Source organism: Pelobates fuscus, chromosome 12 (assembly GCF_036172605.1).
Source record: "Pelobates fuscus isolate aPelFus1 chromosome 12, aPelFus1.pri, whole genome shotgun sequence".
NCBI classification, from domain to species: Eukaryota; Metazoa; Chordata; class Amphibia; order Anura; family Pelobatidae; genus Pelobates; species Pelobates fuscus.
Window position 1 is genome coordinate 33,951,879 of NC_086328.1, and position 25,873 is coordinate 33,977,751.

Below are 25,873 nucleotides of genomic sequence, written 5' to 3' on the forward strand. Positions count from 1 at the left end.
AGGTTGGAGTTAACAGCTGTTCACTGCCCTGGTGGCAGAGCTCCATTGCCAGATTGTAAAGTCACAACCTAGTGCATACCAGCCTCGCTCATTTTTGGCTTAACTTTTTAATATTTCCATAAGGTTCTGTCTAATCGTTTAACACTTGTGTCATGTTTTGTTCTGCATTTGTTGATGTTTGCCTCTATCATGAATGGGTAAATGGTAAGCACTTTGGTTGACCAAAGCCTCTAGATTTCCCTTATGTGCTTTGAATCTCATAGTAAGTGTACGTAGTCTAGCTCATCTCACCGCTTGAATATGTATTTATCTCCGCTCCACCTCAAGGCAAATGTCTCTCCCAGTGTATTCAAAGACACATATTAGTAATTTGCTTCATAATAGATTCTCCTTATGGAATCAAGACTGTGGTGGCTCTGCGAGTTCTGGATCAAGATGACAAGCTATTTAATCTTTTCTAATTTGTACTCTGCTACCATATTAAACGTGTTAATACTGTTCCTTAGCTCCATCATCAGCAGAGCCTAAGCTTACCTAAAACCAGAGAGAATTACATAGCACAGAAAGAAATTGGAACCATCGTTTCTCTCATGTTGTTACGGAGTTACAACCCACCTATGTGTGTTCTGAAATGAAGCATTTGCACGATGCACCCAACTCTACTTTGATATTTAAAATGTCATACTCTAAAGCAGTGGTTCCCAACCCAGTCCTCAAATACCCCCCTACCAGGCCAGGATTAAAACAAAAACACTTCAGACACAACAGGGTAATCCCTAAATCCTGGACTTGTAGGTGGGTACTTGAGGACTGGGTTGGGAACCCCTGCCCTAAAGGTCACTGATTAGCGTACAGTAGAAAAATGAAGTTACAGAACATATACAACAATGGGAATGCAGGCCACAAAGTATCCAAATAAATTTGTGTTGTGTGCGTATATGTGTGTGTATATATATATATATATATATATATATATATATATATACATACTGTATGTGTGTATATAATATATATGAAATGTATCAATGATGAGAGCACTCAATGGATTTCAAAATCAAAGTAGTGTATTCAAAATGTTGCCAATGTGGATCAATGTTTCGACCAAACAGGTCTTTATCAAAATGGCAATACAGTGCATATGTTTATATGGGTTTATATACAATAAATTAATGAATAATAAGTGACTTACCAAGTGCAGGTGATGAGAGTGAGTTGACATAGCTCGGAACCCGAAACCCGGAAGTGAAGTGTGCGTGATTACGTAATAGCGTACGAAAGGCGTATGAAAGACAGATACGCCTCACTTTCCTGGTCTCCCTCCCTCTTTGTCTTATTTTTCGCAGCCCATTTCCTTTCTTTACACTTCTTCGCCTCACCCCTCTTAGTCCATATACATTTTTTTCATCCTCCATGTTCGGTGTTGCTAACGTAGCTAAACACTATGATCAAAATTATCGGCACCCTCACACTTACGGCAACTTTTTACAGTTTCCATGACTACATGCATGGAGACGTCATTGCGGCATTTATTACTTCAGGATTGAGTGCCAGACTTACAATATATATATATATATATATATATATATATATATATATATATTCCATTCTACTATTGGTTTCCCCTATGTTCTGTTTTTTTCTTTGAGACTTGTGAAAGGTGGGGTGCTGCCAGAAAAAGCATACGTGCACACAGTTTTGAGCCATTCATATATAGGCTTTACCATATGTGAGTGTAATACCACACCACTTTGTATGTTTACCATTTTCAGGTTACAGGTTACATTATTTTATGTTTATTTTTATCTAAAATGTACACCTTGTGCTGTACTCACCCTAATGAGTTGTTAAGGGTAAGCATCAAGATTTAGCACTCCAATAACCTTTTTGAGTAGTTCTCGCATAAGGTTATTAATATATAATAACATGGCGTATCTCCAACAGCATAGTGGGGAGATCGCAGATAGCAATACGAAAGTCGTTCTCACTGACAATGTATAGGCACAAGGAAGCGGCGTAGAGTATTATTGAAATTGTAGTGGTGAAAATGTAGATTCTAACAAGTTGCAGCATTTACTAATCCCATGATGCCTTATCACTAAGGTGACGTTCTATAACATTAGGGAATCTGCCTTTTGACCACCCAGGAAGTAAGCAGTAGGTGTTTTAATGGGGCAATATGCATAGGCAAACCAGGAAAACACTACACAGCAAAAAAAACACTACACAACATGTAACAACAATGTGTTTGGGTTGTTCTTTTTGTAGATCACAGTTTTGGTTTTATTTGTACCACACCTTGTGTGTGTGTGTATTTTTGAATCACATTTTATTGTTTCTCATTACACGTCCGTATGCTACTTCACTATCACGCATTTAATAAATGAGTATAAAAAAACGTGTTACTTACTCTTTGGGGAATGGGATAGGCTGCAGCAAACTGGCCAGGGCAGGCCTCCAGTCATCGTAGTCTGACCTGCAACATCAAAAAACGGAATTAGGGGAAAGAATACTTAGATGGCATACATCTAAAAATAAAAAAAGTCTACATCCTGCTATCATGCTTTTTGTCTTTTAAGAAAGAAGGGGGGGGGGATAATAACAGCAGAACCCTAAAATAAAGAGGATCACCTTATACTTGAGGTTTGCATTGGAGTCCTTTTTTTTGCCTTATATCACACAGTGTGGCCTCACTGAGCTAATTAAAGGGACACTCTTTATGAATGAAAAGTGTGTCAACTTTTTTTCATTTTACAAAAACTGCAGATTTCAATAGAAATTGGCACTGTTATAAATTAACCTTGTTACACCCCATGTCTGTCAATCAGACAACCGGTCCTGTCACTTCCTGGAGTTAAACTCAAGATTGAAACAATTGCACAGAGCACCAGCCTTGCAAAGACTTCTTATTGAACTGCATTGGGCTGAGAAAGAAGGGGAGGGCTTGCAAGGGCAGCAGACAAGATTTTTTTTAGCTTTGCATACATATATATATACACACACACACACACACACACATCACTAATGGGCTTCAAATGGTCCGATGCAGACAATAGCAGGGCTTCGTTTTCAATCAGGGTGAGCATGTTTGTAGAGATTTCAATCAGGGTGCGCATGTTTGTAGAGATTTCAATCAGGGGGCTTGTCAGGTCTTGAAACACATGATAACAATTAAAATGTAATAAAACGGTCAGTCAGGGAGTTGATTTTGGGTTTAATATTTGCATTGAGACACAGCGCTATTTAGCCAACACATTCCACCAAACATTCCACAGAGCTGCACCGCGTGACTTTATTTAGTCCACAGAACCGTTACGTTACACTATGAAAGGTGATCAAGTACAAAATGGATTTCTTACAGTGATTAGATTACATGGATCGAACAGATGGGCAGCTACGGACTTACGTCAACCAGGAGCATATTGAATTTACATTCTTGTTTATAAGGACAATGTTAAAATAAACACTGTTGAGTATAATTTTAGGGAAAGAGATCTGTGAAATGTGTGTATTTCACGGTTCCTGTAAAACTTCACATATATTACACCACAAAGCAGATGACAGTGTCACTGTGGTACTGTGACATTTGTCAACTAGTCACACCTCAACCTCAAAGAAGCCAAGCCTCCTGTATTAGCACAACGTTTCAAAAATGAAAAGGACAGACCAGAGAACCTAGTCTTGTCGGGGCTTAACGGATCTTGCATTGCACAAAGCCCCAAGATACTGTTAAACTACAACTCCCAATATATTTAGCCAGCAGTAACAGTAAAGTGATATCACAGCCTGTGCATTTTTTTTTTTTTTGCAAACATGCTGATACAATGTACAGATCATGTGTTTTGGGTGTCGTAACTAAAGTCGTCTTCTTTATGAAACTGGGACCATCCAGTGACTTTACACGAAAGCAGCCACCTTGAAATTGTTGATCTCATTTTATTTTCATATGGTGTGCACTTGGAATGCACAGTATGGATTTTACCAGCTTGGACGTCCACTCATGGATCACTTACTAAACTGTAGAACGTGCATCTTTTCAACTCAACAAGACGTTGAAAAGACAGCAAGGAGTGGTGGGAGTACAGTAATGAGCCTTTAAAAATTAAAAAAACAAAAACAATTAATTGCTTCTAAGAATAATATGTGTGAGCTGCTTAGGGGTCCCTGGTCCATACCATCCAAACTATGAAGCTGCCTACTGTTTGAAATTGAAATCATGCAAAAAAGTGATGCTATTTTTACCACCCAAAAATCTTCACATTGAAGCCTAGACAGCATTTTGCTAGGAGACTAAACACACACACACATTATATATATATATATACACACACACACACGTATATATGTACAACGCTATATAAATAATAAAATAATAACATATACATATATAAAATTGATTTTTAGTAAGTCTTGTGCCTCACAGTCCTTACAAACCCTCGCAAACTAACCTACTCTATGCAACTTAGAGTATAGAGTAACAGCCTCATTTTCTACAGGCTGCTGTATTCAGTAAGTGTTATACACAGAAAGAGATCACTCTTCTTCATATTACAGGAACTACTGCAGTCACTACCTGCAATTTCAAGTTACGGTCACTTCCGTTTATGCAATGGAGGCTGCAATATTCAGTCATTGCTATTTGCAGAAGCAGCTCGCCCACCATCAGTTTAATTACACCTGTTCCTAAAATGTAGAATTATTTCAATTACTTGCTAACATGTTGTTATTACTAATCTTTGTAAAACACGGAGGATAAAGAGATCATTATAACAAAATGTAAAACTGAGAATTACTATTTTGAGTGAGTCTCCTATCGTGTCTTTATAGTTTCTTTATTTTCAGTTTTATATCCGTGTTGTACAACCAAAGGGTAAAAGGACCGCTCTAGACTGCTAAAGTATGTACTGTTCTACTTTGAACTTGAAATGGGTTTTGTGCCGTTTCTTAGCAACAGGTGAGATTAGTGTAAAATGACAGGACCACTGATAGTTTTGAATCGAAGCCTTGTCCTACTCCTCCTACCCGATCATGTTACAAAGAATGGACAACACTGGAATGGAAGACTTAGACGGTACAGGTCATCATACATTCCACCAATCTTAGAATTGGATCAGCCTACACTTTGTCTTCCGTACACCACAAACAGTGAACGCAAAGCCTAGAGCTGTGACTATGAATGACATAGCAAAAGGAATTCTCATGCATGTTTGGATCTGCTGTGTTACTTAATTAAGATATTAAAGGTTACACATAGAAAGAAATAAACACCCTCATTCACCTCGCTCACTGCCAGAGAAGTGACTAATGCACATCTCGAGCATTCAAAGGGTTTATTTAAAGGAGCTAAAAAATCCGAGGTGGGCTGGATGACTATTCCAATCACTGCCAAGTTTACGGATCCCAAAAACCCTTTTTAATGTTGGTCACCTGCCAGTTCGTTTTTATTTATTTTATTTTTTTACTGCTGAGATTTTCCAAGCATTTGTTAAGGTCACGTCACCTTTGATATGTGTTTTAGCTCAACCCCCACAAATTAAATTTTTTTTTAATCTTCCTGACAAGTTCATGCTCCCTCAGAGGCTTAACATTTTAATCTGTGTCACTTTGAAGAATTTTACTTCTTTTAAGTTTCAGAGTCATGAGAACAACTTGAAATAGGAGGGGGATTTTTTTTTTGCAATGCTCTTTACAAATATTTCTTAACCCGTTCTTGAGGAGTAACTTATACTTTTAAAAATGTAAAGCAGAAGCATATTTACCCAAAAAACACAAGAATTTGAACAGAATACTACATCTCCCATATGTGTCTGTTTGCCATTAATCTGTCTTTGAAGGCCTCTAATCCACCTAACTAGAATTCTATGTGGCTATGGATTTCAATACCATACATATAGATTAGATACAATGAGGAGCGGTACAGTCATAACAGAATCACATGTAACAAAATGGAATATGTATTGGATTAGGATGGCACATATTATCAAATCTTTGTTTCTACACAAATTGCACAACGGAAAAACGCGTCATCATGGTAAACGCATCAATGAGATGCCACCTCATTGTCAGACTATGTTAAATAAAGCGTGCTGTCACACTGACTAACAATGGAGTGGGAAAAAACACACATTTTATAATCACATAGTCTAATGAAGACCATTGCATGGAGGCAAAGGAATTAGTGACATTTATCGGTTTCCTGTACTTATTTATTTATTACTGGTATTTATAAAGCACCAACAGATTCCGTAGCGCTGTACAATTGGTGGAGAACGTACAATATAGACAGACAAATACAAGAGTTAGAGAGGGCCCTTCCCGTAAGCTGATAACTAGCCATTGAAGCTAGTTAAAGTGCTTAGCTAGATAGCCCGTGAGCTTACAATCTAAAGGATACCATGGGGATTTGAGACAAAAGGTCGCAGAGGAAAATTTGGAGGTGATGGCTAAAAGAGTTAACAGAGAGAAGCAGCCATTGGTAAAATGTAAAGTGAATGAAGGGGTAATTGAGTGAGATCTCAAACAGCTGGAATGTAGATTGGCAGATTGGTATAGAGAGAAAAATCAGACTAAGTATAGATGTCTTAAAGAAGAGATGATTTACAGCATATGGTCTGTGACCCACTACTCATTTGAAAAATATGATGTATGGTTCATTGGTTGCATTAAATGATGGAATCCAATCTGTACGTACCATGATGCCCAGAAAAGATTACACATTCAGGAAGGGAAAACTGATAACAAAATTACTCACTGATACTTTTAGTATGACATACTAAACACTCTGACTCCATTTACTTTCTGTTGAAAGATTGGAGTTATTTGACCAAATACCATACACTTTTGGGAAGCACAACAGTTTCTCTTAAGCGATAAATCAGTTATACAACATTCAGTTTGGAAAAAAATAAGAAAAGTTCCTTGAGAAAGATGTTCTCATAAAAATGTAATTCCTGTATATTTCTCATCAAAATACTTGGTTTTGTTTAAAATAGTTGCTATCTCACGTGATGTCATCTGTTACTGAGATGAGAAGCACAAGGACGCAAAACGACGGAGCTAAACTCATGGATGAGTCACAAACTTGTTCCATTAATATATTACTGCGGGGGCAATTTGTATCATTAGAATTGATCATCAAGACCATTGACGGCAAACCTTGCATCCAGCAATGTTTCTGACCAGCACTTCCCAAGATGCACAGCAAATTAAAACCACCAACATTGTAAACTAATAAAACCCTTTTGTATTATCACAGAGATTCTAAAAACAAATACATTGCTTCAGTGTCTAGATAGATGTTCCTCATTTGTATTATTCGACTTTGCTCCTTTTTTTTCCCCCCAAGGAATCTAACAAGCAAAAAGGCCCGCTCTGTTAATCCTATCAGCTATCTGAAAGAAGGCTAAACACTCCTCCAATTACTTTATTCTAACAATCTCACAGTGATTAGGACTTCCATTTGCAGGTTTAACTATTATGCTTTCTTAGCTGTAACCACATTTGAGGTCAAAGATACATTCGCTCAGTTGCCGACAGAATCTGGTACAGCATTCCAAAATGGCTGTGGCCAAACCGGATTCAAAGATACGTAAGTGGGTTAAAAATCTCTCGATCTCTGCCTAGAATTCATATTTATTTGACCAAACCTTATAAAGACAAGATGTATGGGCTAATGGGGATGTCCTTTAAAATGTTCAATTTTTATTTTTAAAAAGGGCATAAAGTTAACAGATAAAACTATATTATCAGCTCTGAAGGAAATACAAATACTGCTGTCCAGTGCAACTTAAAGTTCATAGAGTTCTATACTGCATACAAGGATGTTCTTAAATTGAGTTCCTGAAATATGTTGAAATAAGGTTCAATTGCTATCAATATGGACTCTGCTCAGGAGAAATACAAAATGCTTGGAGAACAGTTAAGAGTTTGTCAAATCCACAATTTTGGATTATGTGGTCGAGTCTTAAGAATGAGCAAAATATCAGAAGATGTAGTTTCTAGACGTTAAACTTACCACATTTTCCCAGCAAGTTTAGTGGATTCCCAACTTCCACTATAAAGCCCACTACCCTGTCTCTAGTTTTAACTTGCTCACATCAGGCAGTAGACTCAACATTTAAGTGGCTCTGTCACTTTCTGGGTTCTTTACATAATTTGTAAGACCTCCGATAGTGACTTCGCTGCTTGGTGGCCACGGCGTGCAAAGGAAGGTAAGTTTGTAAATTCAAGCCTGAAGAGTATGGGCCACCATCCCAAGCACAAACAGACATAAAGCTGGGCTAGCAAACAGCCTGAACAATTCCTCCCTTCTGTTTCTGTCCTGCATTACATGCCAACAGACAACTATACCTTCTAATATTGGGAGGTATGCAAATCAGGACGGTTATGGCGTGCATGAGAGGGTTGTTTCAGTGATATAACTCATGTCATTGGTGAAGTCCATAGTGGGTAGTCATATCTGCAAAAGAGGCAGGCACCCACTAAAGTCCTGAAGGGGCCTGTCTAGCCAGTTCCCATCCTTCAGGACCTTGCAGGTAGCATTGCTGAAACTTTTCTGAAGGATCCTAGCATACATGCACAAGTGTTTCTAATTATGCACTGGCACTGCCTGAGGATGGTTCCCTGGATCCAGGACACCTCAGGTAACTAAATCAGGATGGTAGGACAGGACCCTGACATTGGGACTGTTCAGGGGGCCAGGACATCCTAACACACTACCAACTACTTTTAATTGGATACAGAATGGTGTTGTAAGGCTACAGCCCACAAAGCCAGTATGCTAGTGGTGAAGGGAGGATTGCCCCACTTGTCAGCCTTCCCCTGTTGAGAGATTCTGCAAACACTTATTCATAAATAAATAGCTCTGTAATAGTGAAGCACATCTAATGCAACCTTCAGCCAGGCTAACTGGCCTAAAGCATCCTAAGCCTCATGTGACTTGAAGATATATCTGCTGTGTACCACAGACCTATACTACAAGACTAAAGTTTTCATAGGAGGCAAATCTCTCCTGGACAGGTCATATTAGTTCATAAACCCCAGTTTTCTTCTGAAGCTGCCTTTATTTTATTTATTTATAGTTTTGGCTGCCAAAAAGATAACTAAATTATTTTTTTTTTTGAGTTTAAGGATTGTATCAGCTGTAACTAGAAGTTTATTGTAAGTATTCCTGGCTGTGACTCCGAAAATATCTCAGTCATAACACCTGATAGGAAAACTGCCTGCTTCCTTCACCCAACCCAAAACAAGTCTACGTACAACAGTTACTACAACAGAGAACCTATTAAAGCATGAGGGGAACGGAGTGTGAGGCTGAAACTCAGGAATGTGTCAAAAGAGCCGTCAATGACACCAAATGGGAAATCTGAGATCTCGTTCTATTTTCCAACATGATTTAACAAGAACAAATTCCCAGCATGCTTCGCAAGTATTTTTCTACATCTCTATATACCTTCTCATGACTTCTCTCTGACGTTCATTGAATCATCATACACAATGATGATAATAATGAACAATCCAAGTTCATTCCTAGCTGTTCTTTGATAGGTAGTCTACAATATTATTAATCAATGTGCTATGCTGTATATGACTTGTTAAAGGGTCTGGGCGTATGACATATGAATGACACACACCATGCTTTTATTGGTGCAAAAAGAAAATATAAAAATTAAACAAACATGATTAATTTTTTTTAATTTATTTTTTTTAATTTAGAGACTTTATTAAAGGTGCTTTTGCACTTACAATTCATGCAACATATATAGTAAAAAATTGATAAATTCCACCTTATGAATTGAATCCCCAAACTCCCCCAGTCACTTACAAATGTCATGATTAACCATGCTATAGAAAAAGTTTAAGCTTTTACTTAAGCAATATTACTTTAGAGGCTCAACCCAGGGAGTCACAATATAGACCCCCCTTCTCCCAATATATCAATGATGTAAGTTTAAGACACATAGAAACATAGAATGTGACGGCAGATAACCATTCGGACCATCTAGACTGCCCAATTTTCTAAATACTATATCATGTTCAGAGTTTGCTCAATCACCATTGATAGTAAAAGTAAACTCTCTGAAAATACTTGTTTTATTAATCATCTACATACTCCTTGTTGTGTGTGTTTTTTTTTCTAATTGTATTTATTTATACTAATAATAAGGTCAGCTAAAAAATACTCCTGCACCAACATTCCATCACTGTACACAGAGTTGGGTGTAACCACTCCCCCGAGGATTCTAAGATTATACATATAAACAGATTGGAACCACTCCCCCAAGGATCCCAAGTACAGCTGTAGGATATGTAAAATTAAACTTCAAAGAAAATAAAAAAGGATTTCATTAATATAATAATAAAACTATAATAAAACCATGAGACAATTATAGCCATTAATTTATATTATTATATATTGTATATATTACACTTAAATGCAATTTCGAAGTAAGTAGGGTTAACAAAGTATGTGGCAATACCAAGTTAATTTGCATAAAGCAAAACAAAGTTACTGCATCATAAAAGAGTACCAGTAGACAATAGACACTTTCAGATTAATTCTGGGTGAGCACAAACTGGATCACACAAACATCTTGAAATAAAAGTGCTCATGATGGAACAAACAAAGCTTTTTTGCCCTTAACATCAATGAAACTCCAAAATAACCTTAAATTAAGTTACCAACACAGGGATGTCATGTTTTACATAACTTAAATATATATATAGTGACATCAGCGCACATTAATCTGGTGCGTGTTGAAATGTCTGATGCTGAGCCGGTGTTGCATCTCAATGAAAATGGGGGAGGGCGTCAAAGGAAATGAAACGTTTCATCTCAATTTCTGACTGAGAAAGTTTCAGGTAATGAGAGTTTGTGTGTTAATGGCATGACAGGGCTGTTTAATATGCTGCACTTCCTGTCCTTCCTCCAGAAACAAGTCTTGTGTTCGGTTCCTTTTAACAGGTCATAGTGAACTCAAAATATACTAATTGTGTTATTCACAAAATGAGTCACTTTCAATGTCTGAAAATTAACCCTACATAGGAAATAGGAAATTTGATATTTTAACACTGTGTATGTTCTTAATGTGTATTATTTTTGCTAATGTTTTTCTTTATTCTACTTATTACATAAATATTCCATTAACATTTTTTTGGTTGTTCCTTGTCAATTGTTTTGTTTTCAGGAAATTCAAGGTAACTTTTATATAAATAGCACGTTCTAAAAATGAACAAACTCATAGGGTTATTAATAAAGTTACTAAGTTAGAGAATTGTTCTGCCTTGGCACGGCACTGGAAATAAGGGGCGTTTTAAACTTTTATAGGAGGGCTAAGGGGGGGGGGGGGGAGGGGCAAGCCACCAAATGGTGGGTTTAGCACTATAGGGTCAGGAATACATGTTTGTGTTCCTGACCCTATAGTGATCATTTAATCATTTTCACTCCTAAAGTAAACAGCCTGTCCGCGATCACACTCATTTTATACACTGGTAACAAGATTTTTGAATGATTACTGATCATCTCCAAATACGCTCAGAAATCAGATATTTAACCCATTCCACTGACACTAACCACAGCAGTAGAACACTACATCATGTAAAAATCTCAATATCACAGAAGGGATAAATAGGGGGAAAAAACAACTGTGCACTTGGGAAGCATTCTTGATCTGTCAGACACGAGGCCGGAGGTGGAAAGTCTCCCTGGAGAATAATTAAGACAAGATATACAAATATTTTTTTTTAAATTCTACTCCTTTTAGATAACTTATTTTTAGAATCTATGGGAAACTCCAGATGATGTTTCTGTCGTAGACAGGTGACGTCAACATGCCTTCTAATGGAGATAATAGAACACTATCTAGGCAAAGTCAACATCTATGTGTGTAAGTGCATGTATGTGTATTTTACATACATATGATTGGATATTACACACATACAGCAACATTAAGCTGCCTTTGATTGAGAAACTCTTGCAAGTAAATAATACAGTAATCGCTTTATATCTGTACTTGGGAATGTAATAAATGTCTGAATAACACAATCTATATTTTCTGATAAGGATATTAAAGTAGGTCTTGATAGATAGAAAGACGGAATAACAGTTATCTCTTTAAAGAGTTCAAACCCATGTATGATAAACTATATCTCCATTTTCTTTTTTAATTATGTTGAAATTAAAGTGACCCTATGTATAAAATATAGAGGAGGGTCAAGCAATCTGAAGCATTCCAACTCCCAGCTTTTTCCTGATGTATCAAACAATACTTTCTAACGGCAAATAACACAAATCACAGAAGATCTAGGAGATTCCAGTTGCTACATCATGGACTACTTACAGCATCTTCAGTATCTCCACATAGCATCCCAGGACTCGTTCGGCTTGAGGGCTCAACTCAATGCTTATAGTGCTGCACGTCGGACTGATGAGCAGGCAGTCGATCAAGTTGGGTTCGCTGTCATTGCCGCTGTTTGCTTTCAACTTCTGATTCACTGTATTGTTACGTTCTACTTCCACAAGGATTTCATTTGATGTGACAATAACCGACTTGTGTCGGGACTCAGTTGATGTGACCTCTTGAGACACCAGGTCTGGGTTGGTGTGGAGTAGTCGCATGGGGATATTGGGTTTGCGGTCACATTGTTGCTGGCAGCCGTTTCGGATTTCTTTTAGGCTTGGAGAGTTGTCCCGGCTACAAAAAAACAAACACAGACACCAAGCTGTCAAAACTTAGATCTATTCCGCAGAGCATGATAGTTGGTCCAAAACCACCTTGCCAAATTAAAATTCACACTAAAATAACATTTAAAAAGTGTGCTGTAATTACGGTGTTGCCACTAGTCTCAGATAATTAAGGATAAATCAATTGCTTTACTAAATAAACTCTTTACACCCACCATAAAGTGTAATGGTTGCATCAGAATAAGGTGACATAGTTAAACGATGACTTTATTGTTGGGTAAAATGACCCCTATGCTAGCCTCTTCTAGCTGTCAGAGTAATATGGACTGACAAACTGCAGCTTCATTCACATGAAACAAACAAAATGTATTAAACCATAAATTAACATAATGATAATTGCCCAATAATTTTCAGTTGTCAGATGCATACATCAAGCCATAAGCCAAGTCAGAATGGGGTAGGATATCTGTGAAATATCTGCAGCGAGAAAATATCGTACAAAACCCTTTTTTTTTTCTGCAAAGTTAAATTAAACTATCAATACAAGAGGCTAGGCATTGCCAACCTGTAGTGTTCTAGCTAGTGTCAAATTGGTTCTTGCAGGGGTGGCCAAAAGGCATATGTCCAGATGTTGGGACATATACCTTTTGGCCACTCCCAGTATGCTTTACTGTTCTAAAGGCTGGCAATGCATCATGGTAGTTCTAATTCTATAAAATATTTGGATTCACCTTCTGGGCATAACTGCCCTAGACTATCGATCCATCTTGGAGTTTAAAAAGAAAAATCATGAGAATAATAATTCGGCCAGGGTTAGAGATTCACAGGATTACAGTCCCTGCACCAACAGTATTGACCTCTTACTTGCAAATGTCAGATTATTTGAAGAAAGTTTGACTTACTTTATGAATTAGTACATGCTGTTTAAATAAAAAATAAATGAATACAATCGGGTCTTTTACATACCAAGTGAGGAAATGAGACTAATAAAATATCTCAGGAAGGAGTGCCTCTACTCACCTGTTGATGAATTCCTCATAACATGAATAAATGGCAGCTAGGCAGACAGCAACCAGGTTTGGTAAGACCCTGGGATGAGGGCAGTTTGCTGTAGGGCCGTGCATGCTGTAAGGTACAGAAGACTTTATTTGGAATGTGTCTAATGCAAGTGTCCTTAACCCCTTAACACCGCAGCCAAATGTACAAGTTGTGAACAAAACAAAATGTAAACAAAACCTGGCATTTGCGCTATATGTCTGTCAAACCGTAATTCACCTCTTTCATATTAAATGCACCCCCCCTTATTATATATCATTTTATTCAGGGGAAACAGGGCTTTCATTTAATATCAAATATTTAGCTATGAAACATAATTTAATATGAAAAACATGGGAGAAAATAAGATTTTTTTTTATTTTTTTAGTTCTACATGACATTTTAACTGTCAATGTCATAATACTGCTTGCTTTAACTGCAATAAAATACACATATTTGTATTCAGCAAAGTCTCACGTGTAAAACAGTACCCCCTATGTACAGGTTTTATGGTGTTTTGGGAAGTTATAGGGTCAAATATAGCGTGTTACATTTGAAATTGAAATTTGTCAGATTGGTTACGTTGCCTTTGAGACTGTATAGTAGCCCAGGAAATAAATTTACACCCATAATGGCATACCATTTGCAATAGTAGACGACCCAAGGTATTGCAAATGGGGTATGTACAGTCTTTTTTAGTAGCCATTTGGTCACAAACACTGGCCAAAGTTAGCGTTAGTATTTGTTTGTGTGTGAAAAATGCAAAAAACGCAAATTTTGGCCAGTGTTTGTGACTAAGTGGCTACTAAAAAAGGCTGGACATACCCCATTTGCAATACCTTGGGTTGTCTACTATTGCAAATAGTATGTCATCATAGGGGTAATCTTCATTCTTGGGCTACCATAGGGTCATAAAGGCAACGTAAGCAATCTGGCGAATTTTAATGTGAAAAAAATGAAACACAAGCCTTATATTTGACGCTGTAATTTTTGAAAACACCATAAAACCTGTACATGAGGGGTACTGTTGTACTCGGGAGACTTCGCTGAACACAAATATTTGTGTTTCAAAACAGTAAAAAGTATTGCAGCAGTAATATCGTCCGTGTAAGTGCTGTTTGTGTGTGAAAAATGCAAAAAACGTCACTTTTACTGGCGATATCATCGTTGTAATACATTTTACTGTTTTGAAACACTAATATTTGTGTTCAGCGAAGTCTCCCGAGTAAAACAGTACCCCCCATGTACAGGTTTTATGGTGTCTTGGAAAGTTATAGGGTTAAATATAGTGCTAGCAAATTAAATTCCTTATACTTTCGGCATGGGTTGTCAGGCAGGTCCCGCTAATTGTAATTAATTAGGATACCTAATTATGTAAAATTATTACATAAATATATGTGTAGAATTAATATATGTATATATATACATATGTGTATATATACGTATATATATATATATTTTTTTTTTATATTTTTATTTATATATAGGTATATATATAGTGATATATACGTATATATTTATGTATATAGATATATTATTATTTCGTTCTACGTGTATTTTGATATAAATATATATATATTAATATCACAATACAGTTAGAACGAAATAAAACACATCTATATATTTTGTAATATTTTATTTTTAATTATTTTTTTATTTAATTTTTTTACGTATTTACATATTTTTTTTTATATTATTTATAAATATATATATAACAATAATTATATATATATTTAATCAGTATCAGTCTACGTGTAATTTGATATTAATATATATATATAATTATATATATATATTAATATTAAAATACACCTAGACGGTGTATGTGTATGTGTGTATATGTGTATATATATACTTAGATCATATATATATAATATATATATGATCTAAGTATATATATATATTTTTTTTTTACACTTTTAACTTTATTTTATTTTATTTTCAGCCAGCAGGGGGACCAACTGTCATTACAGTTGGTCCCCCTGCTGGCAATGCCTGAGCCAGCTATACCGGCCATGTGATTGTGAGGTCCTCGCAAGGGACCGGAGGAGGCAGATCTGCCGCGGGGGGGCTCCCTGGGAGTCCCCCCAACCGCGATCGCCGGCGTGGGACCACCGGCGACCGGGTAAGTTAAAAAAAACGGCGGGCGTATATTTACGTCCTGCGGCGTTTAGAGTAAATATACGTCCGCCGGACTTAAGGGGTTAATAGTTACAGAGAAACATAACCAACACAGTGAAACCAATATGGTGGAGAGGTACCAGTATAAAGAATATTACTGACACAACTTGGTATCATACAGATACCTTGTCTGTGTTATTACAGGCCTGTGTCCCTATCTGAGATTTTTATAGGTGTACAGGATAAGAGACAAGTGTGGGTAAGTAGCAGCCTCTCTTTCCACTGCTAAACTACACCCTCTTATGCATGCCTCTCTTTTTCATAAAACATCTTCCTGATTAGAAGGAATGGCATGTTCAGCCAATGAGAGACCAGTGTGATCTCAGCTATTGACCAAACTTCACCTCATATACTTCACCGCCAATTACTGTCCTCTTATTATCTAAAAAGTATTCAAAGTCGCGTTAAGGGGAGAGCGGGCAGATAGTAGGAAGCCAGTGATTGGCTGTGTGGCAAAGTGACGTCATCAGCTCAAATCACATTGATCTACCATTGGCTGAGAGGAGTACGTACTCAGAGTACTTCTAATAAGTCGATTTATTTAAATATGCTGCATATTTATTTATTTTTATAAGCAATATTAAAGACATCAGAATGCGGAAAGGAAATAAAATAACGCATTAATATGAAGCCCAAAATTGAGATTGTGTAAGAACAACAAGCAACAATGTTATCGCGATAGGTCCATGGATAAACTGTATTTCTAAAGTTTAGCAAACAACTATCGTGAAGATTTGCTAGCGGCATGTTTAATTTTTGTCTGTAAAAGGACAGTCCCTGATTAAGAACAAATATAATCTGTGCCAGAGCCTGGTCACTGAAAAACATATTATATGACAGAATACGTCATATAATTATACTGTCAAATAATTTTAGTCAAATTTATTGAAAACCTGGGAGTTGCCCACTGAGGGATTTCTATTCAACTGTATTTTTTTTATCTTTAAAACCGGGTCCACCTGAGTATAAAAGCATTTTTAAAGTAAATTTATATACTGTTTACCCTATCCATGGGGAACTATATTACTGTTCAAACACATTGCCTAAGGACAGGGAATGACATATATACATTTAGGAATAAAAAACAACAAATAAACCTAGTGCAATATAGCCAGAGAGGCAGGGCGAAACGCGTAGCAACACACGACAAACCTGGAAGTCCCTGCACGTGTGAAGAGACAGTGATCAACTGAGAGACACAGCGAGAGGACGATCGGACTGTATAATTACCGATACCTAGAACTTTGATCTTGTCTAAGTGCAGTGAGATTTCATTCATTTTTTTTTTAAGTATTACTGTATTTATGTGGATTAAAGCATCTAACTTTACGGTTCCGGCTGGTGGTGAGTTTGTTTCGAATACCCTTATTTGGATCCAACGTTCTCAAGGGTGGGATCCTCCCTGTGCCTGAGAGTCCGGAGTGGTACTATAACCACTCCATAATTGTGAGTGTAGTTCTTAAAGAGCACCAATTATAATATACATTTTTTTTTTCTGGCTATATTGCACTAGGTTTGTTTTGTCACTTATGTATTTTAGATCATTGAGACCTATCTCCTAAAGAGAGTGCAAGTATACAACTTATTTTGGATTCCACAAGATTCTATGTTTTTATCACAGTGTGTTTTTTAACTATTTATTCCTCACATATAATATTTATTTAGTGTTTATATCGCTGGGATATTTATATATTCTGAATAGTACTTTCTATGCACTGACACTTTATAGATTCCTTGTGCACCTGCACCATTGTTTTTTTTTTTTACATATACATTTATATTAAGATTTGTGTGAAGCAATTTTTTTTGTTCAAAGAAACAGTACAATAATCAGGACCAGTCACTGACCTGTGTATAAATTTATTTACCACCTCCATGCCAGCGTTCAATTCATTTAATGCCAGAATGTACTCCTGAGTAAACAGCCTGAGACGAGGACACTTCCCAAAATCCTGTACACACACACAAAAAGAAAAATAAGGTCTGCGTAAATGTTTGTACGTACTTAGGAGTGTACTGCAAAAAAATAATATTATTTTCTTCATTCTTCTGCAGCCAGTAACCTTAAGCAACTCCATTTTAGCGTCTATGGTTTCATTTTGAAAGCTAAGAAAATATTTACCATTTAACATGTGGAAGTAATAAAAAAGCTATTAGGCAGTTGCAAACTTCCCAAAATTTTAAAAGGCCACAGAGGGTCACTTTCATTTTAGGAGGTGTGCCTGGGTGGGACATTTCAGGTGAATTCATGACTTTCTGGAAACCATTTTAGTAACCAAGGATGTAACAGGAGTTTAGTATCCTATTTACACAGAAACATTTCTAAAAACAATGATGGTGTTATAAAGACATAATGGTATAACAGAATTATCTCATACTGTCCCTTAACCCCTACACTACTTTTTGATTTAAAAATATTAGCATAACATTTATTTCAAAACAAGGGATGCATAGCTAGCATATAAACATATTATAAGACAGAGATATCGTGCATAGATTGCTTTGCAGACAAACAAAAAATGTAAAATCTGTAAATTTACAACATTTGTATTTTTTTAATTTTTTTATATAATTCGTATTTTAGTGAGAATTTTCAAAGGAGTATATAAATCCGTACATAGTTATCAGTAGTCCCAGATATACAAGATGGTACAGGAACAAGATTGTAACATTTATGACATGTTTGTTATCCATTGTATCAAAATATGCACCCAACATAACCAGGGTGTAACAAGAAATAATAAAAGTAAAGATAACGAATAAGACTCGAGTCGTGGTGTTAAAGATATAGCACTCTCACAGTGCCACCGGTGTTTGGACATGCTGGGGTTGTTCAGGTGTGTGTTTTTTTTTTTTTTTTTTACTTATTCGTTCATCTTTTCTAGAAAAAAATATTTGGGAAATGAAAAGCTGTAGATATTTGAGGAATTAAAAGCTGTCCTTTATCTTGTAATATTTCACACAGGGTCTAAAATGTTAAAAAAAAATTAAAAGTGCAAAACATACAGGACCGCCATTAGGGGTGTAGAGGCCAGTACAGTTATACCCCTAATGTTATATATGTATACACACACACACTAATTATGCCTTAAGGGCCCTTACAAATACCTATAAGGAATTGACCATTTCTATTTATATATTTTTGCCATACCTACTGAATGTGAGCAGGGCTGCCATCAGAAATGTATTTGTTATCTATATAAAAAAAATATATGCACTTGCAGGACCCTGCTGTGTAGGATAATGAAGAGGTGGCCCAGTAGACTACCAGGTTCCCCCTCCAGTAGTGTCCTCTCGCAATCCACAGCGGTCAGAGCGGGTAGCCATGACAATGCTCCATGCAGCACGCAATACATGCTGGGCTCGCGAGAGGAGAATACTGGCTGCTGGAGGAGGAAGATGAGACTCCTGGGCCCCCACTACACTACAAAAGAATACTGTGCCAAGTGGGAATAAACATAATGATCAACTTTTTTTAAAAGCTGCTCACCCTCCCACAGCCCTTATCCAACACTACAAACATACACAATGCATCCACTACACACATACACTGCATCCACTTTCATCACACATTCGCTCTGCATATACTATACACATACACACACTCTGCATCGACTTTACTTATGGTCGGCAAACTCGGGGTTGGGCTCAGTGGGCAGATTTGGGGGTGGCCTCCAGGGGCCCAGGCATTGAGCTGTATAAGGGATCCCACCATTTCTGATGGCAGCCCTGCTCACATTCAGTAGGTATGGCAAAAATATATAAATAGAAATGGTCAATTCCTTATAGGTATTTGTAAGGGCCCTTAAGGCATAATTAGTAGTATAGTTTACTAAAAAAAAATGTCAATAGAATGTAAAGAGAATATCTACTTTTGAGCATAATGCCCACATACAGTAAATACAGTTAAACCATATATTTCTAAAATAAAGGTATGTAAAACTGCTATAGCAATTTGTATTATTTTCTGGACTGTTCGTGTAATGCTGACAGTGAAATAGTGCCCATTCACTCCTTTATCTTCCTAACTGTAGGGATGCTATCACCCAGTGAAACTTCCTGTAATGCTTATAAGCAAGGAGTGAGCTGACATTTTCAGCAACTTTACATTTATTATACAGTGACTAGTGGTTTCTGGCAGATAGATGAATTCATCTACAGGCTGACAATCATAACTAGAGTATAAATGAGGGTGAGTGAGGCTTTTTTGGACTAGATTTCATACAGTCAAATACATGAAAATAATAATGTTTATTATGGATTTTGGTATTAAAGGAGTTCAGTTGTGCATCTCCAGGTGTGGCCGGGGGGTTGGTCTTCTGTAGGATGTGAAAATTTAATTTATAACAAACTAAACCATCCAATTTAAACAAACTAAATACTGTGATGGTAGTTTAAAGACACATCACTGTGATTTTTATTAACATGTTATACACTCATGCACTCTAAAAATGTTGAGATCCTTTAACAGAGGGGAGCATTGTGGAGGCAAGGATTTGGTAGCAGGAATGGTTGTCAGAAACCAATAAAACTAAAGTCAAATCTCACTTCTAGAATTCTAAGTCTTTACCTAACTTAGACCTCAATTTAACAAGCTTACTAAATGATTTAATACTTTTAGAAACATTTTTTTCCAGATGATTTACCTACCAAAGTCATAATTACATTCTACGGACATTTTTGTAAATAAATAATTTGAAACGTTTTTCGAACAGTATCGAATCATTTGAAAAGCTTACTAAATCGAGGCCCTAGCCATTAGAACATTGTGTGCCATGGTTTACTTAGTAAAAAAAAAACAAAGGGAGAGGAAGTAGATCACCCAAGTAAATACAATGGCTGGAAACAACACATCAGCCTGGGGTGGGGGTTCTGATTCCTGCAAAGACTTGGCAACCTTAAATAAGGCCATAAAGTGTGCAGCGCTCGAAGCATCAACTAATTAAATGAAGTCACTGTGGCTAAAAGCAACTGCTGTGCAAGTCTTACATAAAATTACAAACAATGTAATTAATACAAGTTAAGAGCAACCTATGGCCAACACTATTTGGAAAATCATTGCATTGTGTTCTTATAACCTTACGTACAAAGCTATGGTTTAATATGAAACATTATATTCATGCTCCACTGGCCCATGGGTAACTTGTAGTGCCTGCCCTGATCCAAAGGGGTTAATTTACGGAGAGACTGTTGTAACTTAGAGAACAGGGAAGCAAAATTTAGGACACATTTAGGTCAAGTTGGGAACAAAATGTAGCTAAGTAAAAAAAATTACACTTTGATATTTTTTGGTTGGAGAGAAGGAGGGAGGAACAAAGAGAGAGAAAGGAAAGGAGGGAAGTAGGACGAGAGGAAATTCGAGAAGTAGGGAGAGAGAGCGAGAGAAAGAGGTGGGTAAGGAGAAGGACAGGAATGGAGAGAGAAAGGGTGGAGAGACAAGTTGGAATGAGAGCAGAGAGGGACCGGAAGACAAAGTATAAAGAGAAAAAGGGGAGTAGGGGGACAATGAGGGGAAGAAGCAGATTATTCTGCTAGATTATTTTTTGGAGAGTGCTGAACCATTTAATTTTATTTGGAATCCATTACTGGGGTGTCTTGATGGGAGGTCTGTATAGCACCCCACTTTAGTAAGTGCTCATCCATATTGTGTTGTACTTTATATTTTAGATTAACTTTGCATCACGGACTGCAAATGACAGGTAATTCATGGAGGACAGATAACTTGTCAATATAGTGTATGGGCCATATTTATAAACATTTGGAAAATAAGCTCTGATCTGGTAGATTAAAATAGGATATATTCAGCAAGTGGAAATGTCATAAGTAAAAAATAAAAAAAACAATAAAAAAGATTAAATTTTCTTCATCTGTAATTTCCTAATTTCTACGAGGTTATTCATGACCTGTTTCCATTTAAATGGTCATGAAAAAAAAGTAAATATAAGTTGTGTTTGACACATGACAATTACCTGAATATTTAAACACTGCAGTAGTAGCCCATTTAAAGGGACACTATAGTCACCTGAACAACTTCAGCTTAATGAGGTTATTCAGGTGAGAACTATAGCTCCCTGTAGCCTTTCTCATGTAAACACTGTATTTTCTGAGAAAAAAACTGTGTTTACATTGAAAACTAGGAACACCTCCAGTTGCAGTCACTCAGAGTGAACCAGAGGGACTTCCGAGTTGATGGAGGCATAAAACTCCTCAATACGCTCAGATCTGCTGTGCACAAGCATCCTGTGACTCAGTATCTCCTCCCTCTGCATGCAGACACTTAAAGCGGCACTGTCATGCCGAACTTACCTTTCCTCAATCTCTTCCTCTTCTCCCCCTCTCTCAGGATCTGTTCTTCTTTTCTTCCTGTCTTCTTTAGTTTTCTTTAAAACCATAAGACAAAGTAGGGACTCTTTGTCTTATGGGATTCCTCCGCTTGACCAGCTCTGACCAGCGGAGGAGCAAAGTGTGCTTCATTTCCGCTGGTCAGAGCAATTTTCCCATGATCCCTAGCTTTCCTCCCTGTTCCCACAATGCTTCCTGTCAGTATTGCCGAACGTCCTGTCACTTAGACAGAACGCCGGCAAAACTGCCGAATTGCATCCTAACAGAATGAGCACTGTTTCTCCATTGGTGTTAGGATGCAATTCGGTACTTTGTTTGTATCGGAATTTCATTCTAATGAATGAAACTCCGATCCTATTCATTGCCGCGGCTGCATCTTGCAGCCGCTTAGTAGATAACTCCCTAATTCCCACGGTATCAGGGAGCTATCTACTAAAAGGCTGAAATACCTGAATTGGTCTTTCAGCCAACTTTACTAATACTAAGTAAAGATTACTTAGTATTAGTAAATAATATGCCCCTACTCGCTATACCGCGAGTAGGGGCATGTCTAGTAAGCAGTGAGCAGCCTGTGGCTGCTCACTGTAAAAAACAAAAAAACAAAAAAAACAACTAATAAACACCCCCCCTCCCCTGCGCGGGGGTTAAAGATTGGGGGGGGGGGAGGCTACTGTCTTCTCTCCTGGCCCCCACCCCTGCGCGGTGGGTGGGGGCCCTAATAAAACAATAAGGGGGGGGACCTACTGTCCTCCCCCCCTGGCCCCCACCCCTGCGCGGTGGGTGGGTGCCCTAATAAAACAATAAGGGGGGGACCTACTGTCCTCCCCCCGGCCCCCACCCCTGCGCGGTGGGTGGGGGCCCTAATAAAACAATAAGGGGGGGGGACCTACTGTCCTCCCCCCCGGCCCCCACCCCTGAGCGGTGGGTGGGGGCCCTAATAAAACAATAAGGGGGGGGACCTATTGTCCTCCCCCCTGGCCCCCACCCATGCGCGGTGGGTGGGGGCCCTAATAAAACAATAAGGGGGGGGACCTACTGTCCTCCCCCCCCCGGCCCCCACCCCTGAGCGGTGGGTGGGGGCCCTAATAAAACAATAAGGGGGGGACCTATTGTCCTTCCCCCCCTGGCCCCCACCCCTGCACGGTGGGTGGGGGCCCTAATAAAACAATAAGGGGGGGGGACCTATTGTCCTCCCCCCCCTGGCCCCCACCCCTGTGCGGTGGGTGGGGGCCCTAATAAAAACAATAAGGGGGGGGACCTATTGTCCTCCCCCCCCTGGCCCCCACCCCTGCGCGGTGGGTGGGGGCCCTAATAAAAACAATAAGGGGGGGGACCTACTGTCCTCCCCCCTAGCCCCCACCCCTGCGCGGTGGGTGGGGGCCCTAAATGAACCCCCCCCCATCAAGGTGACTAGGGGTCCCAAGCCCCTAGTCACCCCCCACCCAAAACATTCTATCCCCTACCTACCCCCCTCACCCTAAAAATACTTAAAAAAAAAAAAAACGAGCGCAAACAAAAATTAATCCATCTTCACCCATGGAGGGCACGCCGCGTACTGAGCTCCGCAGGGCGGGTCACGGCTTATAAAGCCTTGCCCCGCCCTGCAATTAGGCTTAGAACACAATGATTGGTTGGTTTAAGCCAATCAGAGTGCTCTGTGTCATTTTACACAGCGTGGGAAAATTCAAAAGAACTTTCCCACGCTGTGTAAAATGACAGATCACTGTGATTGGATGGTTTTCAAGCCATCCAATCACAGTGCTCTGTGTCATTTTACAAGCGTGGGAAAATTCCAAAGAACTTTCCCACGCTTGTAAAATGACACAGAGCACTGTGATTGGATGGATTTCAAACCATCCAATCACAGTGCTCTGTGTCATTTTACACAGCGTGGGAAAGTTAAATTGGGTTTATGGATTTGCGTTTATGGAAGTGCGACGGGTTTATGGATTTTTATTTGGCCTTTTGGGGGGCTGAAGTAAGAAGAATTTAGAAAAAAGAAGACGTCAAATGGTAAGTTTTTTTTTTTTTTTTTTACAGGTTAGTTATTTTATTCCCCCCTCACTATTTTTAGGGTGAGGGGGGTAGGTAGGGGATAGAATGTTTTGGGTGGGGGGTGACTAGGGGCTTGGGACCCCTAGTCACCTTGATGGGGGGGGGATTCATTTAGGGCCCCCACCCACCGCGCAGGGGTGGGGGCTAGGGGGGAGTACAGTAGGTCCCCCCCCTTATTGTTTTATTAGGGCCCCCACCCACCGCTCAGGGGTGGGGGCCGGGGGGGAGGACAGTAGGTCCCCCCCCTTATTGTTTTTATTAGGGCCCCCACCCACCGCTCAGGGGTGGGGGCCAGGGGGGGAGGACAGTAGGTCCCCCCCCCCTTATTGTTTTATTAGGGCCCCCACCCACCGCGCAGGGGTGGGGGCCAGGGGGGAGGACAATAGGTCCCCCCCCCTTATTGTTTTTATTAGGGCCCCCACCCACCGCGCAGGGGTGGGGGCCGGGGGGGGAGGACAATAGGTCCCCCCCCCTTATTGTTTTATTAGGGCCCCCACCCACCGCTCAGGGGTGGGGGCCGGGGGGGAGGACAGTAGGTCCCCCCCCCCCTTATTGTTTTTATTAGGGCCCCCACCCACCGCGCAGGGGTGGGGGCCAGGGGGGGAGGACAGTAGGTCCCCCCCCCTTATTGTTTTATTAGGGCCCCCACCCACCGCTCAGGGGTGGGGGCCAGGGGGGGAGGACAGTAGGTCCCCCCCCCCTTATTGTTTTATTAGGGCCCCCACCCACCGCGCAGGGGTGGGGGCCGGGGGGGGAGGACAATAGGTCCCCCCCCTTATTGTTTTATTAGGGCCCCACCCACCGCGCAGGGGTAGGGGCCGGGGGGGGGAGGACAATAGGTCCCCCCCTTATTGTTTTATTAGGGCCCCCACCCACCGCTCAGGGGTGGGGGCCGGGGGGGAGGACAGTAGGTCCCCCCCCCCTTATTGTTTTTATTAGGGCCCCCACCCACCGCGCAGGGGTGGGGGCCAGGGGGGGAGGACAGTAGGTCCCCCCCCTTATTGTTTTATTAGGGCCCCCACCCACCGCTCAGGGGTGGGGGCCAGGGGGGGAGGACAGTAGGTCCCCCCCCTTATTGTTTTATTAGGGCCCCCACCCACCGCGCAGGGGTGGGGGCCGGGGGGGAGGAAAATAGGTCCCCCCCCCTTATTGTTTTATTAGGGCCCCCACCCACCGCGCAGGGGTGGGGGCCGGGGGGGGGGCCTACTTATTACCTTTTTTTTTTTTTTACAGTGAGCAGCCACAGGCTGCTCACTGTTTAGTGGACATGCCCCTACTCACGGTATAGCGAGTAGGGGTATTGGGGAGATTTTAATCTCCCTTGTGCTATTATGGGGGTCATATTGACCCCCATAGAGTGAGGGGGGGACATGGGGGGCTTAGGAAGTGGCGAGGAGCACTGCTCCCTGCCGCTTCTATAGTTACATATTACAAGGAGGGAGCTGCACGCCGGTAGCTCCCTCCTTGTAATAAACTGAACGAACAAACTAACACTGATACACAGTGTTAGTTTGTTCATCTGATTTTTTCTATTCATTCATTCGTCTGTCTGATGAATGAATGAATAGGTGAAATTCCCGT

The 25,873-nt window shown here is 39.5% G+C and overlaps 1 protein-coding gene across 2 annotated transcripts in view; it reads right to left on the reverse strand.

The window, feature by feature from the left end:
* CMIP (c-Maf inducing protein) overlaps positions 1-25,873 on the reverse strand; it is a 156,872-nt gene that overhangs the window by 20,770 nt on the left and 110,229 nt on the right. For both annotated transcript variants that reach the window (XM_063438670.1, XM_063438669.1), the window contains exons 8-11: positions 17,744-17,847; positions 13,700-13,804; positions 12,336-12,689; positions 2,408-2,473 (exon numbers count right to left, since the gene is read on the reverse strand). In XM_063438670.1, coding sequence (XP_063294740.1) covers positions 2,408-2,473; positions 12,336-12,689; positions 13,700-13,804; positions 17,744-17,847 — 629 coding nt within the window. The remainder of the gene's footprint in view (positions 1-2,407; positions 2,474-12,335; positions 12,690-13,699; positions 13,805-17,743; positions 17,848-25,873) is intronic.